Raw genomic sequence first — 14,777 nt, forward strand, 5'->3', positions numbered from 1 at the left:
TAGGACACATCTTTATTGAGATACAAAATTTGCTCAGAACAGCATCAAATTTTATATAGGCCCACCTACATACTTTATGGGCTTAGCATGCCCTTACAGTCTTTATGGCTTTTTTATTGGTAAAGTATACACTAGTTTTTAATATTTGTGACTGAATGAGCAAACTTTTGTCCAAGGAATATTCTTAGAAAGGTTTCTCTAATATGTAATGCAAAGGGGCTTGTGACAACCTCACTCTGGAACAGAGTGAATAGCTGGATGGTGAGAAACAAAAAAATTTCCACAAGGAGCACAAATGGGTAGTAGACAGAGTTGCTATGACACTTTTGACAAGCACTAAGATGAACCTATGACTTTCACTGGCACAGCATCCGCCTAGTTGTAAAAAGTTGATGTCAATGATAGACAGGGATGTTCCACAAATGGGCGTGGGGGGCTTTGTAGTGAACATTTTCTGTGCCTGTGCCTTTAAGATAATTTGGCAGAACTCAGCCAATCAGAGCAAGGAAGGGGGAGGGAAGGGAGCTGGTGGGTAGCAACAGTTGCCCTGGTGAGGACGAAGCGCCATAGCCGCGGTAGCCCTGGCGACAAGAGCCCAGCAACAAGAATCAACAACAACAACAACTGAATCCGCCATAAAATTAAAAGAAGATATTTTACCAGTGGGAAATACACACGTGGAACCAGAGGTGAACCTCTTTACATATAGGAAATATTTTGTGTCCAATTATGCTGAATTGTGCTGTTGCTCTTTTCCCTTGTTGTTTCAGTAGCCATAACAGGCAACTGCCTTCCAGTGTTAGCTGAGATTAGCCTGCAAGCTAGCCGTCGTACTGATAATCAGTCGGGTCCGTTTCTTGAGCGGGGTACTTTGTGACCGCTGCTCATCCCAGTGACAGTGAATTGTGCCTGCCGTGACGACGCAGCCACAGGCGCATACTCAAGCAGGCCGTTGTTATGGCGATGTCAAATGCAAAAAGGTACAAAATGGCGGTTGTTGTAGAGACCAGTTAGCTTGCTGCCCGTGTTACCTTGCTAGACAGCTAGCATTGGTGCTGTCACGACAGGCGCGTGCTTGTTACCGCTTACAGCTAACGGAACCAGCAACGGTCCTTCGTAATGTTCTAAACGATATTTTGGTGCATTTTGTGGCAGTTTAACACATTATGTTTTTATGTAGGAGCCGGCTCTACGGAAAACCAACTCCCTGAGTACATACGTGATCCCTCCAACAGGGAGACCAAATTAAGGTAGTCAAATTAAAAGTGTGAGTATATAGACAGGTTTTGGGATGATGTTGAGGCAGGGGTGGAGTTGAAATTGTCCCCACGATAACGGAAAGTTGAAGAAGCTGGGGCAGGTGGCGGACATTTAACATCTAATGGGCGTGGCGAAGGAGGGCGTTTTGCAGGTGCTTGGCAAGTCCAGAGTTCACTGTAACGTTTGTTTGTTACCTGGTTTGCTATTCAGCGAGTTTAAACATGTAATACGGTTAGTTTTTGCCAACTGACCATTAACGCAAGGATTAGTGTTAAACCTTCACGTGTGTTTGAAATCACAGATGTGACGCTAGATCATAAACCCTTCCATCTGCCCTATCCTTTTCAGTCAGTTTAACAAAAGATGAACGAAGATACGAAGTTCACAAGATAAGATCTAGGATATTACCTGTAACATGTTTAAAATGACAAAAAGGATAAGAAGAAATTTTAATCTCCTGGTAATTGTGTGTGTGACAAAGTATAACAACAGCCCACATTGCAATATTAATGCAGTGTGATAAGGGATTCTCCCTACTTGTGCTACAGGCATAACTGTAAATGTGAATAGCTGTAGGCTTTGTGATCACATTACAGGTAATGAGACACCGAAAGGCTTGTTCCCGTCAGTGCTCCTCCCCCACATCTCCACATTAGCTGCACCACCAACAGGTCAGCCACAGTAGTTTCAGAAAAAGCCCTCTTACTTAATAATTTGCATCAAGGAAACAAATGAGAATGTCGACATATTCGCAATGTCTGCAGGTTGCGAATCTGTTATTAGAATAGATAATAATAAAGCCAGTTTCTGGTGGTGAATGTTGCTCATGTCATTGTGGTTGGACCTTCTGCTCCAAAATAGTAATGAATTACCTGTAGTAATAGTTACTCATTGTAAAAGTAATAATTTACTAGAAGCTATGATTCACCATGTTTTGTTCCGCTACATACTCCAAAATGAGGAATTGTATCACTCTTAAAACTCTGACTAAATCTCACTCCCCTGCTCTGTTTCTACATGAATGATTATATAGTGGTTTCAAGCACCAGTTGATATTAGGCTATTCTAACTAAGTAGAACATAGAAACAAATAGCTCTAGGCTTTATCCCTGGTTGACCAATACAGAGTGTCCCTAATATTTATTAGAAATGCGTAACCAGTCAGTTTTTTCTTTTTCCCAGGGTGATTCCCAGCTCTTGTAATGGCCACCTCAGGCTACGTAGGCGAGATCCAGCCGGCAGCCCAACCCCAGGGGGCTGGTGTTACTGTCACACAGGGGCAACCTGATGCCAGCTCCGCGCCTCCAACTGCCCCTCAGTTTCTGGCTGAGATCCAGACTACTGTGGTCACTCCCACTGTTGTCACACCCACAGGCCAAACTACTCCCACCGATCAAGCCACCTCCATCACAGCTCAGAAGCCCGTAGCTGGTAATCAGACTCAGTCTGCAGCACAGGCCCAGCCAGCCCAGACACAGTATGTGACTGCAGAGATCCAGGGCTCCCCCACGCAGTCTGGAAATGCTCAAAGCACTCCTCAGTATATTGTTGTCACAGTCACAGGTAAGGACTGAACATGACATTACATTATATGCCATTGGAACAAATGTCGATCTGGCCAGTTTAAGGCTCTGCAGTTATACATGCTCAGAAGCAGCGCTTTACCTAATCAATCCATATTTTAGTGGCTTCTCCTCATTAAATTGTTGTCGCTTAAGTATGATATAATTGCAAAGTATAATGGATTGTTATTCTGTAGTATTAAGATATACTTCCATTTTTTACACAAAAAATTGTTGCTCAAAGACATAGTGAACTTTAAAACTCTTTAAATTTTCAAAAATAGTTTATAATACAAACCTATTTATTTAAAAAATTCAGGTCCGTCTTTATCGGATTTAATAACACTGTATATCCCTAAGGGCAATCTGTTGAGTTTCATGGATCATTATTGTGTAGAACAAAGTTATACTTCCACATATTCAGACACTTAAGTTGCCTTATGACACAATTCTTTGTTCTGAGTTTATTGTTTAGTAACTGTAACTTTAATGACCTAATGTGATATGGAATGGACTAGTGGCACTCTTAAAAAATGGCCGTATTCCAACAACTTCATTAAAGTAAAATTAATGATTGTATTTAAATTCTCTCTTTGTCCTTCAGAGGGCTCCCTTCACTCAAGTGACAGTGTGTCGGACTCTAGCCCCCCTCCAGCTGTGGTGCAGACAGGAGTTCCCACACAGGTTGTTCAGCAGGTACAGACGGCTCAACAGGTAAAATGTGCCCACACACATACAGACACAAAATTAGATTAATGTTTCACTGACTCTTTTAACTAAGTAGTGTCTTTATCTTAGCAGAGGTCAGTTGTGCAGGCCACCTCCCAGATAGCCAAGACTGAGCCCGGCACCCAGCTCAGTGTCACCAGTCTACAGCCTGTTCATATCAGCCCAGAGGTAAGTCAAACACACACAGTTACACAGTTCATCATTGGTGGTCAAATATGATGTCTGACAATTCACTTGCACCATCACTGACCAACATACATTTGTACAATACAAACACATCACAGCTTCTATCATAAAAGGGCATCACGTGTGACATCCACAACTTTCCAACTTCCTCACACTTTGACATAATGTTAGTCAACTAATCACATCTTTGGTCGAACCTGCCTCTGCTGGCTTCCAGCTCCTTCCTAGCACTGAGGTGACAGCGATAGTCAGAGATAAAAATCTAGAAGAATGCCAGCTACTTCATGAGATAGGACAACCAGAGTACCCGGTATCAGAAGACAACATACAAGAATGCTGCATCAATCCCCTCTACCTCCCCTTGGACCTCCTTCTGTATTACCAATCACTGTACTTGCCCCCTGTGCATGAGGGGAAAGAGATACAAGTCCACCCTCCAGTCACAAGCTCATGCCCTGATCAGCCACCACTGCAGGCTACAACTGCCACTTTCCAAGTAGGTCAGGGACACAAGGGAGACTACTGCTATAGAGTTAAGGGAACATAGAATCTGTCTGTAGCTAAGAAATGTATATAAGTCATAATTGCAAAAGAAACTTTACATGAAAGTTGTCCACAGTTGATATGGTCTAATCGGGTGAGCAAGGATTGATTGGATTTTTTTGTGAATGTAGGTATGTGTGTGTGTGTGTGTGTGTGTGCCCACTCCTTAGGTCCAGCAGCAGCTCACCCCAGTGCCAGTGCAACATGTGTACACCAATCAAGTGCAGTATGTGGAAGGAACAGACACCAACTACACCACCAGTACCATGTGAGAATAAATTGTGTAATTACACATGTTCAGATAGAACTTTTCCCTTTAAAAGTTTATTTTGTTTTTAACACTTTTTTTTTCATGTCTTTCATGCAGTCGTTCCAGCACTTTCCCTTACACTGATACACCTCTGTACACCCAGACCACAGCAACCCAGTACTATGAAGGTCAGCCAACCTCAGGCTCACAGGCCTCCACCCCTGGCACACCTCTAACCGTCTCAGTGACTGCTGGCACAGCTGGGGCTGTGTCCATGTTTGTGGCCCAGCCCACTAGTGCAGCAGGGGGAGGGGCCACAGTGGTGACCACAGGTGGCACCACCAATGGGGCAGGGGAAGGGGCAGGCACCAACGGTGGCACAGCAAGCAGCTATGTGATCCAGGGGGGTTACATGCTGGGCAGCAGCAGCGGAGGGGCAGCTGGCAACAGTCAGAACTACTCTCACACCGCCCGCGCCTCTCCAGCCACTGTGAGTATTACAGAGGGCGAGGAGAGTAGCGTGCCGTCGGCAGACAAGAAGGTATGCAGAGGCGCCAAGTGCAAGAATTTCTTCTCATTTTTTTCTCATCCACACAACCCTTTGGTGGCACACACCGATGATGTCATTGTTTTGTCCAGTGGAAAGCACAATTCAAAATGTGGGTAGTCATATTAGTCCTACGAAATGTTAATATTTTGAGTATTTAACAGAATAAAAGCACGGCTACAATTATTGAAGCTTACAATATTTTTAACTGTGATTTCCTCCTCCAAAAAATAAAACAAAACCATGACCTCATCATTTTCATATCATTATAGTGCATGTGATGAGGGGCATTTTTAGTTTTCCTGAAATGCCCCAATACTATATCATCCTAAATTCATCGTATTGAATCTCATATAATAGTAACCAACCTAAGTTTGGCAAACATCCCATGTCCCAGGTCATTAATTCATTGCATACCAAAGTTGTATGCCACGGCACGCAAACAAACATATTTGTGTTTTCATACCCAAATGATCAACAAACTGTTAATGTGAATGGATTTTGTTGTGTTTTCTAAATTTATGAATAAGAAAAATGTGTGTGCATGTACTGTACTGTATGAGTTGAAAAATGTTGGTAATATAGTTTGCAAATAAGCAAGCATATGTTTGTGTGCACATATTTTGAGGTGTGTTATCGTGTTTGTATCTACTGGCTTTGCTAACTGCTCCAGCTATTTTCTTTTTATTGTTGCCTGCGTGTCAGGTACAGTGGTTGCTGGACAACTATGAGACAGCTGAAGGAGTGAGTCTGCCACGTTCAACCCTCTACTGCCACTATCTGCTGCACTGCCAGGAGCAGAAACTAGAGCCTGTTAATGCTGCCTCTTTTGGGAAACTCATTCGATCTGTGTTCATGGGGCTACGCACAAGACGCCTGGGCACACGGTAAGACGGGTCAATATGAAAAGCCACACATTCAAAACCCATTTACAATCCCTTCATACACAGCTTGCCTATATGACACGACAGGCCTGCATAAATTGATGCCCTACCTGATGTGCTTTTTTTAAAATGTCAAAAGTGTTTCTGCTGACAGAAACAAATTAGACAGAAAATGTTAGATATCAATATCAAAGTCACAGAGAGAGCAGGTACAGAAAGAGAGAGGAGTGCAATATAATCTCCCTATCACAGTGATGCACATCAACAGACAATCTCTTTATATGCACTGTATGATCCACATGCATATAGATCTTAATTAGTGAACACCCATGCAAAGCTTTCTACAGGAAATCTATGATATGTAAAGCTCTTGAAAGCATTGCGAAATGTTCGCTTAGTGTAGGAAGACGTGTGGGTAGAGATGAAGACAGACAGCATGTGTGTGGGTGAGTGAGTTTGACAAAGGGGGGGAGGGTGAGCAAGTGAGATTGACTTGTAGAAATGTTTGCTTTTAGAAATATGGGTTTAGTTAAACAATACAGTATGTTTCATTATTGTATTTTATGAAATTAAAGAGATAAATTTTAAAATCACTCTTTATCAGGACTATTGTATGTTTATTGCCTTAGGGGAGTTATCATAGGTTTATATAGATGACGTAAACCCTCTCCTCTCACAACCTCTTGTTTTCTCCACATTTGCCAACACAGGAACAATTTGATGTAACATATTTACCTATCTCTTACAGGGGTAATTCTAAATACCACTATTACGGGCTGAGGATCAAGGCAGGCTCTTCTCTTCTCCGTCTGATGGAAGACCAGCAGCATCTGGCCATGAGGCAGCAGCCCTTCTCACAGAAACAGAGGTAGACACATAGTTGTCCCTATACACACTCACACATTTATTGTCAATCATTACACCACTCGCTGTAACAGTTCTCTTAAATATCTATGTTCAGTATCTCACACTATGTGTTTTATTTCAAATCATATCATGGTTCCAGATTTCTCCAATATGATAAGACAGCACTGACATTTCATTTCACTGAATTATTCATCATCTTTGCGTAGCTCTGAAAGTTTCATCTACGTTACCTTATGAACCCTGCCCCTGTTCTTATCAGGTTGAAGCCAGTGCATAAAGTAGAGGGGATGACCAATGGTACAGCAGCCGGAGCAGGCCAGCAGCAGCAACAGCAGCAGGGTTCGGGGCAGGTGGACATCAGCACCCAGGTGCAGCAGTACCAGCAGTTCCTAGGTGAGTTCAGAGACAGTTATCAATTATCTACAGGTATAAAAGTGTTGACTAAGGATTTGTGCAAAAAAAGATGTTCTGATGGTATTATTGTGAAAAAACAATATATATACTAAAATATTATATTGAAGTGAATACTGGTTGCCCCTGCATTTACTGTGATTTCTTCTTGAGTATCCAGTGTTCTTGTTTCCTGTGTTCCAGATGCATCCAGAGCTCTCCCAGAGTTCCCAGACATCGACCTCCAGGGCAAGTCTCTGCCAGAGGGCATTGAGCTGGAGCACATAAAGAGCTTTCAGCTGCTGTACAGAGAACACTGTGAGGTAATCAACTGAGGTTGCCTTTGCTATCTATTTGTCGGTGTCAGTGGAAGACTTCTTTGAATGAAAGTACCCATTTTAACCTATAGGGTAGGACAACACTAACTGGAAGTTGACTAGTTGAGGAAAATTCATGTTGTTTGACAACCGAGGGAGAGGATGGGTTTAAAAGTACTCTGTGAAGTGCACTTCTGATAAATGTTTGTGCTCAGTCATTTGTTATCAGGCATTCATGTACAACATATCCTCTCTCTGTTTTGTCAGGCTATACTAGATGTGATGGTAAACCTGCAGTTTACCCTGGTGGAAACTCTGTGGAAGACCTTCTGGAGGTTCAGCCAGAGTCAGGCTGGAGATGCCACGTTGGCTGTGTGAGTGCTCAATACTTACACGCAAACAAGAAATGTCTCCTGTTGCAGCAGCAGTAACGTTCTATAAAAAATTCTGGTAAATAAAACTGTTTGTGTGTTGGCAGTCACGACGAGTCAGAGAAGCGTCTCCCAAAGAACTGCCTGGTGTTGCTGTGCAAGTATGACCCAGTGCTGCGCTGGAGCCGCGACTGTGACAACAGCCTGTACCAGGGCCTGGTGGAGATCCTCATCCCTGACGTCCTCAGGCCCATCCCCAGTAAGGCTCTACAAGTAGTATGCTTATGTAGGGAAAAAAACATACCGTCAAATGCAGTATGTTAACAATAACCAAATATATATATATATTTACCTCAAAAGTGATCATACAGAAAAGACAAATTGAGTGCAATTTTGTTTTTTAGATAAAAAATGTGTCCAATTACTTTAATCTGCGAACATAGTGAATATTTGTCCATACCTGTGGTAAATGCCTATACACATATAGAGCTATTCTTTAACCTCAATGCTAACTGTATCTATTTAGAGTTAACCTATGAGAGAACAAAGGTCATCCTGCCATCTCACATATAAAACAGAGACCATCTTGCAATGGGATCACACCAGCAGACATTATTACATGAGACCTCACCCACCTTTGAACTCAGCCCTCATCCGATCTCAATTACACACCTTTAAAAGTTCCTGACTGCATCTTGGACAGTTGTGATGTTAACACAATAACAAAATTAGTCCACAGACAGACTTTCCTAATTCCTACCTCCCTAGCTGTGTCAACCTTGTTCGGAGGAGACCCATATTGAACTTGGCCTTTCTTTTGATCTCAAGTACACACCTGTAAAGTTTCAGGACTGCATCTTGCATGGTTGTGACACTGTTGCGCTGACAAGAATCTATCTACAGACAGACATATAAACGGCTGGCAAAATTCTCAAAATTGCTTCTGTGTTAGTTCCAGTTACAAAAGGTATCTCCAAGACCACATTTTGCCACAATGACACACAGACTCAGAAAGTGAAAATATTACCACACAATTCTACATTTCTATAAGAGTTTTCTCTCTTCGGTTGAAACATTTGGACTGATGGACTGCTCTGTAGTAGTAGAGCACACAGTTTTTCTTTACGGTGTGCCTGCTACTCTGCTGTGGAAACTTAGTGGACTTTTCAGTTTCAATTTTAGTCAGATGTTGAATTTAATTTCTTTACTTTGGCAAAGCTTTCATCCTGCTGCACCGCTGCCACATTAAATATTTTCCATGTCCCAGGTCTTTGTCTTCCAAGTAAATTGGAACCACATTGGGGATTTGGTTAGGAATATACGTGGCAAGAAGATCTATTTCTCCAGAAGAAACTTAGCTGTATTCCCCAGGTGTTTGATAATCTGTCATCCAGATACATCGTCAGCAGATAGGAAATGAAAACTTGCTCTGAAGCGAAGAGCATTAAAGTCTCTTAACCCTTTTTCTTGCTGTCCCCAGGTGCCTTAACTCAAGCCATCCGTAACTTTGCCAAGAGCCTGGAGAGCTGGCTGACCAATGCCATGATGAACATCCCTGAGGAAATGGTCCGCATCAAGGTACACTCCCCTTGTGCTGGCTTGCAGTTGGTGGAAAAATGTGTTCTCCAAACCATGAAGCAAACTGTCTTAGGCCTGCAGAATCAGCCAGTGCAAAACATTATTTTGAACTCAGTGCAAATCCATTTTCTGTGTGGGAGTTTTCCTTGTTGTGGTTGTGTGAACACGAGCAAGAGCTGATTTTATATAAAATGCTGTCCTATTATTTGCCAGCTCATGGTGCAGCTTTTGTGAAAATAAATGCAGCAACACTTCTAGGTCAATCATGCAAATCATTAGGAGTAGTAAATGGCCTATTCTAAACAATTATTTCTAATGGAAACAGTCTTGTTTTGAAGTGTTTTTTTTTTATCAGTGTACATGGACCACTTCACCAGGATTATTTATCTTGACAATATTATATTCACTAAAGAACATAATATGGTCATTGTAAGAGGTCATGCATTACTCACCCCAAGAAACTGTTAAATTAGGTTATCTGTTGGGAGATTTGTATGTATGTCCACCTTAATGTAAAATTATATTTGTTCTTCATCCTTTGTCTCAGGTAACGTCAGCCAATGCCTTTGCCCAGACACTGCGTCGCTACACCAGTCTAAACCACCTGGCCCAGGCAGCCCGCGCTGTCCTCCAGAACACAGCGCAGATCAACCAGATGCTGTCCGACCTCAACCGTGTTGACTTTGCTAATGTCCAGGTTGGTTTGTTCTCTGAACACTGTGGCTGGCAACATTTGTGTCTCCTGACATGATTATCAGTGTTGTGCATATACAGTACATCTATTTCTGCTCTTGCTAGTGGTTTGATGTGTGATTTCTTCAGCTACTTTGGCAATCATTCTGTCTTTTCTACAACTTTCCTACCCAGGAAGTAGAAACCAGTCCCTCTTGCTTTTTCTCAAAAACCCATTGTCTTTTCTTCTTCCTCCAGCGAGTGCAGAGCAGATGGTTTGACACAGAACCCTGAACCTGATAGTGATTTAGTGTCATGCTTGAAGGCAACCTGGCATAGAATATATTGCACAGACTCCTCAGTCTGAAGCACAGTCTGTATCAACATTAGGTTGCTCTGTTGCCCCCTACTGGTACAACTAATGCCTTGTAATGACACATTGCCCTCATTCTGTCCACCTTCTGCAGGAGCAGGCCTCATGGGTGTGCCGGTGTGAAGACCGCGTCGTCCAACGGCTGGAGCAGGACTTCAAGCTGACCCTCCAGCAGCAGAACTCCCTGGAGCAGTGGGCTGCATGGCTGGATGGTGTCGTCTCCCAGGTCCTAAAGCCCTACCAGCACAGCCCTGCCTTCCCTAAGGCTGCCAAGCTCTTCCTGCTCAAGTGGTCCTTTTACAGGTGTGATGGGAACCTTTTGGACATTTTCATTTCCTTTGTTGTCTTTGTTGATGCCATGAGATTGAGCTACAACCTTTTGTTACACAGTAAATGAGCACATCTATGCTCTCACAGTGACTAACAGTTGTGTATGACCTGATATCACATTCAGCATGGCAAAAGTATTAATTAAGTTCAGTTTGATGAACTGGGAAACACTGAGAGAACAAATTTTAAGTTGTTAAGGATGTCAGATCAGTCTGTAAAAAGTTCACTTTCCGTTTTTATAGAACAGGCAAACAAAATAAGCTTTCCATTTAGCGAAATAATGAATCTGATGTAACAAAAAAAAAGTATTAGTAGATTAACTGTGAGAAGTCAGGCCTTTCTCTCTCGCTCTCTCATTCTTGAGAAATCAACATCAAGATGACTCATGCTTAAAAACTTTGTCATGTCATTTGTGGAACTTCTGAGAAATATTTCCCGTTTGTAGTTAGAGATGACGTGAAGTAGTTACAGAATACACGCGTAGCAGTGGTTTAATTCCCACCACCTCTGCTCTCCAGTTCCATGGTGATCCGGGACCTGACTCTGAGGAGTGCAGCCAGTTTTGGTTCCTTTCACCTCATCCGCCTGCTGTATGATGAGTACATGTACTACCTGATAGAGCACAGAGTGGCCCAGGCTAAAGGAGAGACCCCCATTGCTGTCATGGGAGAGGTACCAACACACACACATACATAAATGAACAAAATAATGCTAGCCATACTTATAGGACTGACACATTCCTTCTTCTTGCCATTAGTTTGCCAGTCTAGGTCGGGGTCTAAGCCAGTTGGATCCTGACAAAGGTGATTAAACTGTGTTTCCACTGTATTTCTGACAAATACTTTTGAGACAAAAACTAAGTTTCAATCATTGTTTGCAACTAACTCATTTACCCTTTTCTATCCCAGAAGAGGAAGAGGAAGAGGAGGAGGAGAGCGATGAGGAAGGACAGGAGCTGTCCCTTCCCTCAGACGGTCCTGTGCTGGGAGAGGAGTCTCTGGAGCCACCTGCTAAGCTGGCCAGAACAGATCAGAGAGTCCTTTTCACCACCGGATCAGCTGAAAACTAGTCACATAGTAACACGGGGTTGATGAAGTTGATTAAACACACACAAACATACAGACAAAGATGTACAAATAATACTAATTTATACACTCTACACATGTATATAATTCTTGTAAATGTGTGTGCACATCTCGCTGCATACTGTCCCACTTGTTTACGCACACACAATCAAAACACATGCTCGATCAGTACTGCTGCTGCCTGGATGGCACAACCACCTGTTGACACCATTGATTACACAATCACTGGCATTGCAACAGGATGTGGCTTCATAAAACCAGACCCTCTCAATGCAAAGATAACACAGAGCATTTTAACCCTCTGTTGTGTTGATCTGTAAAAATGAACTAAAGCCAGGCATGTTTTTTGTCTCTCTCATTGCATTGCAATGCTGTAGCCTTGCTGTCTCTTTGCTGAGAAACCTGTGCTCACCCTAGATCCTCCTAAAACTGTCACTGCCGTGTCAAAGTGGTCTTCAAAATACTGTGATGTGTGTGTGTAAAGATATCTACAGGAGGAGGGTGCAAAGTGGACCTTCAACAGTAAACGGTTGCTGAATTTAGTTGTCACTGATTCATTAAATGCTGTGGGGAAGCTGTGTCGTTCAGAAGGAAAGAGACATTTGTGAAAGACAGCAGGCGGTGGGGGTTTCTGGATGGGTTTGTCTTGTTTTTGTGTGCGTATTTTCTGTATGAGCACTGTGGTCACACCGCTCTGCTGTCACTTCTGGAGGCTGACTGCTTTTCCATGATGGTGTCTATACAGTATACATGTGTTTCTGGTTGTGTGATTGTGAGTCACGCCAAGTGTGGACTGTTTCTTTTGTAGATATTTTAAGGCATTCAGGTTTTGATTTGGGAGTTGTGTGTAGATTCCCTGTTTGATTTTATCCGCCTGTAAAGAAAAAAACATTCTTGTGTTCTTGGAGTGCCTGTCGCAGCTGCTACACACACTTGTAAAGATAAAGCTACGGCCGTGGAATTGGGGCTCCCATTAGTTGCTGCAAAAAAATCCTCTCTCTTTTCTTGAACATCTGGTTCCATGAGAGAGGTGCTGTATCTGTATGTGTCATAATTTAATGTTCAAAGTGCTCCATTCATGTCCATCCAATACATTCCTCTGTGGCCTCACTTTCCTTTAACATATCATTTTCTTGCCTTATTTCAATATATTTTTCCATGTGTGTGCCAAACCTGTTTGCTTTTATCCCAGATCCTGTTGTTTTTAAACTCTCTTTCCACGTTTTAAGGAGGACTGTGCCTGAGTAAGAACGGTGATATACTTATATTTTACTGTATATTTATCCACTATTTTGAATTTTGTTGTCACTAAGTGAACCTCTTGTGCAGTGTATGGTGCTGTGTTGTCACACATTGTAAGCAACCTTTGTGTGCATTATTGATTTGTGATTGTACGTTCAGTTATCAATCCTATATCATATCTTATGACTTTTCCACAAACAGGCTAAGGCCCTGCCTCTTTGCACATATTGACTGTTGTCGAGAAAACTCAGACAGAGTTACCTGAAATGTCTTTCATTTTCTTTGAAGTCTTAGGTGTTTTTGATGATGGGGGTGCAGGTGTCAGATTTCGTGCAATTGCTCAAACCACTCGCCGCATTTGAGAGAATTTGGTGAGAGATCTGATAACTTCCTGCACAGTCCTCCACCGACACTCATCTCCCTCCACTGTGCTTTTATCTCACTGCATTTCCGCCCTCCTGCCAATGGCTTTGTTTTGCTTCAAACATCCATATTCTTAAACACTGTTCGTCACGATTGGTTGTTGTAAACATGTCATTTTTGGATTTTTAAATACAATGTCTTTAAATAGCTGCAATGCAGGCGTTTTAAACAGGCATTGGCAGCCTCAAACCAGCACATCATCCTTTATATGGAGTCTACCACAGCTGAGTACATATCACTCCAGTCTTTTACTGATCTACAGCATATAGAATGGCCATTGTTTACCCAGTAAGAAAAAATGTTTAGTCATTTTTATAGTGCATTGTTTCTTATGTACAAAACAAGTTGAGAAAAAAAGATGTTCAGTGGCAGTGTTTTATGAATTTGGTCTGCTGTAAGTATGACTGTGCCTTTGGAGGTGGTAGAATGCAATTCAGATGTTTTTAATTTTAAAGATATAAATTAAAGAATTTTTAAAATTGCACTTGTGTTCCTTCAAATACTTTCTTCAAAGTTTAGCAAAAGCGTCCGTTTTAAAGAGGAAGTACTGTCAGTCATGCGTAAGTACAGCTATATTTATAATCCTTGTGGCTGACAAGACAGACAGGGCTTCTTGTTTTACCCACACACACTGTATTCACAGGCTTGTCAGTTACCACTTGTAGTGTGAAGCACTGTGTTTGCCACTGGAACAGAAACCACAGGTACATTCTGTCTATATGATGTGTCTGGGAAAACAATGTGTCATTATAAAATGTTGGGCCACCATTAGCACCATCATCCTCTCAGATCTTTGATTTATCCTAGATAGCATATATTGAGTTATTCATTTCAAGAGATTATCTTATGTCGAAATATATCTTATGTTAAAATAATTTAATAATATCTGTCTTTGAAGCCCTGTCTTATCAATTTAAGGTAGACTGATAGTGACATCTAGTGGGGATTTATCACAACTGTGCTTTTTTTCATGTGGCTAAAGAACAAAAGGGATGCACAATATGGAGTTTATGCACACCCGAGGGTAAGAAAGGCTAAGTAAAGATGGATGAGATAATATTCCACAGCTGTAGTAAGATTTGTTGTGTTAAAGTTCTCTCCCCTTCGAAACATCTGGAACATGTATTGCAAAGTGTAGTCAGGTTTTCTTCCTCTAAAAAATGTGAAA

General features: G+C 42.0%; 1 protein-coding gene across 6 annotated transcripts; it reads left to right on the plus strand.

Annotated features, from left to right (window-relative positions):
• Positions 1-594: 594 nt before the first annotated feature.
• rfx1a (regulatory factor X, 1a (influences HLA class II expression)) lies at positions 595-14,093 on the plus strand. Of its 6 annotated transcripts, none has more exons than XM_073493862.1 (18): positions 595-689; positions 2,443-2,823; positions 3,427-3,536; positions 3,621-3,719; positions 4,451-4,548; positions 4,648-5,071; positions 5,783-5,964; positions 6,710-6,829; positions 7,088-7,221; positions 7,423-7,541; positions 7,803-7,909; positions 8,014-8,165; positions 9,387-9,484; positions 10,032-10,181; positions 10,624-10,832; positions 11,378-11,531; positions 11,617-11,662; positions 11,768-14,093. In XM_073493862.1, exons 2-18 carry the CDS (start codon positions 2,463-2,465, stop codon positions 11,926-11,928), a joined length of 2,724 nt encoding a protein of 907 aa, XP_073349963.1. In that variant the 5' UTR covers positions 595-689; positions 2,443-2,462; the 3' UTR covers positions 11,929-14,093. The 6 variants fall into 6 exon arrangements, with proteins under 6 accessions (XP_073349963.1, XP_073349966.1, XP_073349967.1 ...); XM_073493865.1 differs by having other exon boundaries at positions 5,789-5,964; XM_073493866.1 differs by having other exon boundaries at positions 4,648-5,020.
• Positions 14,094-14,777: the final 684 nt, after the last annotated feature.

This window comes from Pagrus major, chromosome 23 (assembly GCF_040436345.1).
Source record: "Pagrus major chromosome 23, Pma_NU_1.0".
Classification (NCBI taxonomy): Eukaryota; Metazoa; Chordata; class Actinopteri; order Spariformes; family Sparidae; genus Pagrus; species Pagrus major.